Source organism: Bison bison, unplaced genomic scaffold (assembly GCF_000754665.1).
Source record: "Bison bison bison isolate TAMUID 2011002044 unplaced genomic scaffold, Bison_UMD1.0 scf7180017864456, whole genome shotgun sequence".
Lineage (NCBI taxonomy): Eukaryota > Metazoa > Chordata > Mammalia > Artiodactyla > Bovidae > Bison > Bison bison.
The window spans coordinates 28,037,794-28,038,852 of record NW_011495018.1 but is presented as its reverse complement, the minus strand read 5'-3'; the positions used below and the strand labels follow the sequence as shown (position 1 = coordinate 28,038,852).

The window sequence follows — 1,059 nt, the reverse complement described above, 5'->3', positions numbered from 1 at the left end:
AAAAAAAAAAAAAAAAAAAGGAGCATCAAGAGTCCAGGGGCCCTGGCCCCTCCCACCCCCATCCCCTGTACGAAAAAGTGCAAAACATTATCACAAAAAAGGGGTCTCAGAGGGGCCCTTAGCCTAAGGCTCCTGAGGCCCACGCCCTAGCCCTGCCCTGCCCCGGACACCGCGTCCGGCGCGGTCAGGCCCTGGACCAAGAGGCCCTCACAGGTGGCCCGAGGCCGGCCCGGGCTTAGGCAGGGCCGTGTCATGCAGGTGCCCGGTGGGCACCGCCCCCCCACTCCCACCCCCAGCTCACGGCTTCCACCGCCCACTGCCTGCCCCTGCCCGAGCCTCTGAGTCGGAACACTGAGCCCGGGGCTGGCTGGAGGTGTTGGCCGGCAGGGAGGGACTGGAGTGAGGAGGGGGGAGTCCATCCTCCGTGCCGCCGGCCTGGGCCACTGCTGCCTCCACCGCATCCAGCTCCTCACTGCCTGCCTTCAGCTTGACCCGAAGCAGCGCTGCGTACGTGCCGTAGCGGGATTTCTGAGGCAGAAGGGCAGCGGTGAGCCTGCTCATCCCCCTCTGCCCAGCCCACCCCATCTGGAGCAGGGAGGCAAAGAAGGCTAGGAGATGCCAGGTTCTCGCCAACCTCTGGGGCCCCCAAAGTCTCCAAGGACTGACTGTGACCACTCACACCCCTGGGTGTTCTGGTGCCGTTCTCTGGACTCTGTAGACTGCCAGCTGTAACACCTCGTGTTCCTGGAGCCTTTACCAGAGTCAGCAAAATGGAGCCCTTGGCAGAAATCGGCTCCCTTCATCACCCTAGTGGGGACAGACTACTGTCCTCCCTGTCCCACTTGAGAGGAAACTGAGGCTCATGGCAAGAAAGCTGCCCACGCAGGGTCACCCAGATAGTCCCACTCTGAGCCATGCCCTTAACCACCTGTCTGAGCCTGTGCATGGGACACAGAGGCCCTGAGGGAGCAAGAGGTGCCTGGGCTGGGAGCTTACCTCAAACTCCAGATACGCCTCCTTCTGCCGCTGCTCTTCAGCCTCCTTGCACCGGGCCTTCTT

General features: G+C 62.8%; 1 protein-coding gene across 1 annotated transcript in view; it reads right to left on the bottom strand.

Moving 5' to 3' along the window:
• Window positions 1-6: 6 nt before the first annotated feature.
• PSD (pleckstrin and Sec7 domain containing) overlaps window positions 7-1,059 on the bottom strand; it is a 14,141-nt gene continuing 13,088 nt past the window's right edge. Inside the window, 2 exon segments of the mRNA XM_010859603.1 lie at window positions 7-528; window positions 997-1,056. Coding sequence (XP_010857905.1) covers window positions 298-528; window positions 997-1,056 — 291 coding nt within the window. The 3' untranslated portion in view covers window positions 7-297.